Source organism: Haliaeetus leucocephalus, unplaced genomic scaffold (genome assembly GCF_000737465.1).
Source record: "Haliaeetus leucocephalus isolate CR32 unplaced genomic scaffold, Haliaeetus_leucocephalus-4.0 Scaffold332, whole genome shotgun sequence".
In the NCBI taxonomy this organism is placed as follows: domain Eukaryota; kingdom Metazoa; phylum Chordata; class Aves; order Accipitriformes; family Accipitridae; genus Haliaeetus; species Haliaeetus leucocephalus.
Genome location: NW_010972768.1, coordinates 55,716 through 56,805, shown reverse-complemented (window position 1 = coordinate 56,805; position 1,090 = coordinate 55,716). Strand labels below are relative to the sequence as shown.

General features: G+C 65.1%; 1 protein-coding gene across 1 annotated transcript in view; it reads left to right on the top strand.

The window, feature by feature from the left end:
* The window catches only part of ZNF740 (zinc finger protein 740), a 4,231-nt gene extending 3,147 nt beyond the window's left edge, over nucleotides 1-1,084 (top strand). Inside the window, exons 2-5 of the mRNA XM_010571488.1 lie at nucleotides 52-123; nucleotides 258-381; nucleotides 494-612; nucleotides 740-1,084. Coding sequence (XP_010569790.1) covers nucleotides 52-123; nucleotides 258-381; nucleotides 494-612; nucleotides 740-829 — 405 coding nt within the window. The 3' untranslated portion in view covers nucleotides 830-1,084. The remainder of the gene's footprint in view (nucleotides 1-51; nucleotides 124-257; nucleotides 382-493; nucleotides 613-739) is intronic.
* Nucleotides 1,085-1,090: the final 6 nt, after the last annotated feature.

Sequence of the window (1,090 nt, the reverse complement as noted above, 5' to 3'; positions counted from 1 at the left end):
TCCTGGGGCAGGAACAGGCGCGACTGACCCAGTCCTCCCTCCCCGTGCCAGCGCCGCAAGCGGGTGGCCGGCGCCGAGGGACCCAGCCGCTCCTCCCGGAGAGGATCCCGCCTCGGCAGCCAGGTTTGCCGCCGTGGAGGAGGAGGAGGAGGAGGAGGAAGATTTCCCAAACTCCGGCAGGCGCAGGACGGCCGGGGGGGGGCTCTGGGGGGCAGATTTGCCCCCCCCCCCGCTGACGGGGGTTCTCTGCTCTGCAGGTGGTGGTGATCGAGCAGAACGGCTCCTTCCAGCTGAGGATCCCCAAAAACTTCATCTGCGAGCACTGCTTTGGCGCCTTCCGCAGCAGCTACCACCTCAAGAGACACATCCTCATCCACACCGGTAACGGCGGCCGACGCCCCACCTCCCACCCCCCTAACGAGCGCCAAGCTGCCTTAATTAAACACCCTGCTCCCCCCTAATTATGTATCGTGGCCTCCCCGCTTCCCTCCAGGCGAGAAGCCCTTCGAGTGCGATGTGTGCGACATGCGCTTCATCCAGAAATATCACCTGGAGCGTCACAAGCGCGTCCACAGCGGGGAGAAACCCTACCAGTGCGAGCGCTGCATGCAGGTACCGCCCCAGGGGAGCCAGGATCCGGCCGGGATCCGCTCCCTAGGGATCCGGACAGGGCTGGAGGGGTGAGAACCCCCCCCCCCCCAGGGCTCATAACCGCCCCCCTCCCCAACCTCTGCCACAGAGCTTCTCCAGGACAGACCGGCTGCTGAGACACAAACGAATGTGCCAAGGTTGCCAAACCAAGACCCCCGACTCGCAGCTGCTGCTCTAGGAGCCGAGCTGAGCCCCGGCACCGGCCGGGAATGCCGACGGCAGCTCCGGGGGTGGTTGTTTTTCCTTCCTCCCCCCCCCCTTCCTTCCTCCTCCTCCATTTCTCCTGGGTTTTCACCCCTGTTCCAGCTCCCCACGGCAGGGACGGGGAAGAGCCGGCCGCTCGCCCGGACTTTCAGCTGACAGCGCTGTCCATAACTCGAAGATGATCTGGAAAAACCTTCCCCCGACCGGCAGAAACCGCAGGCAGCTGCCTCTAAAC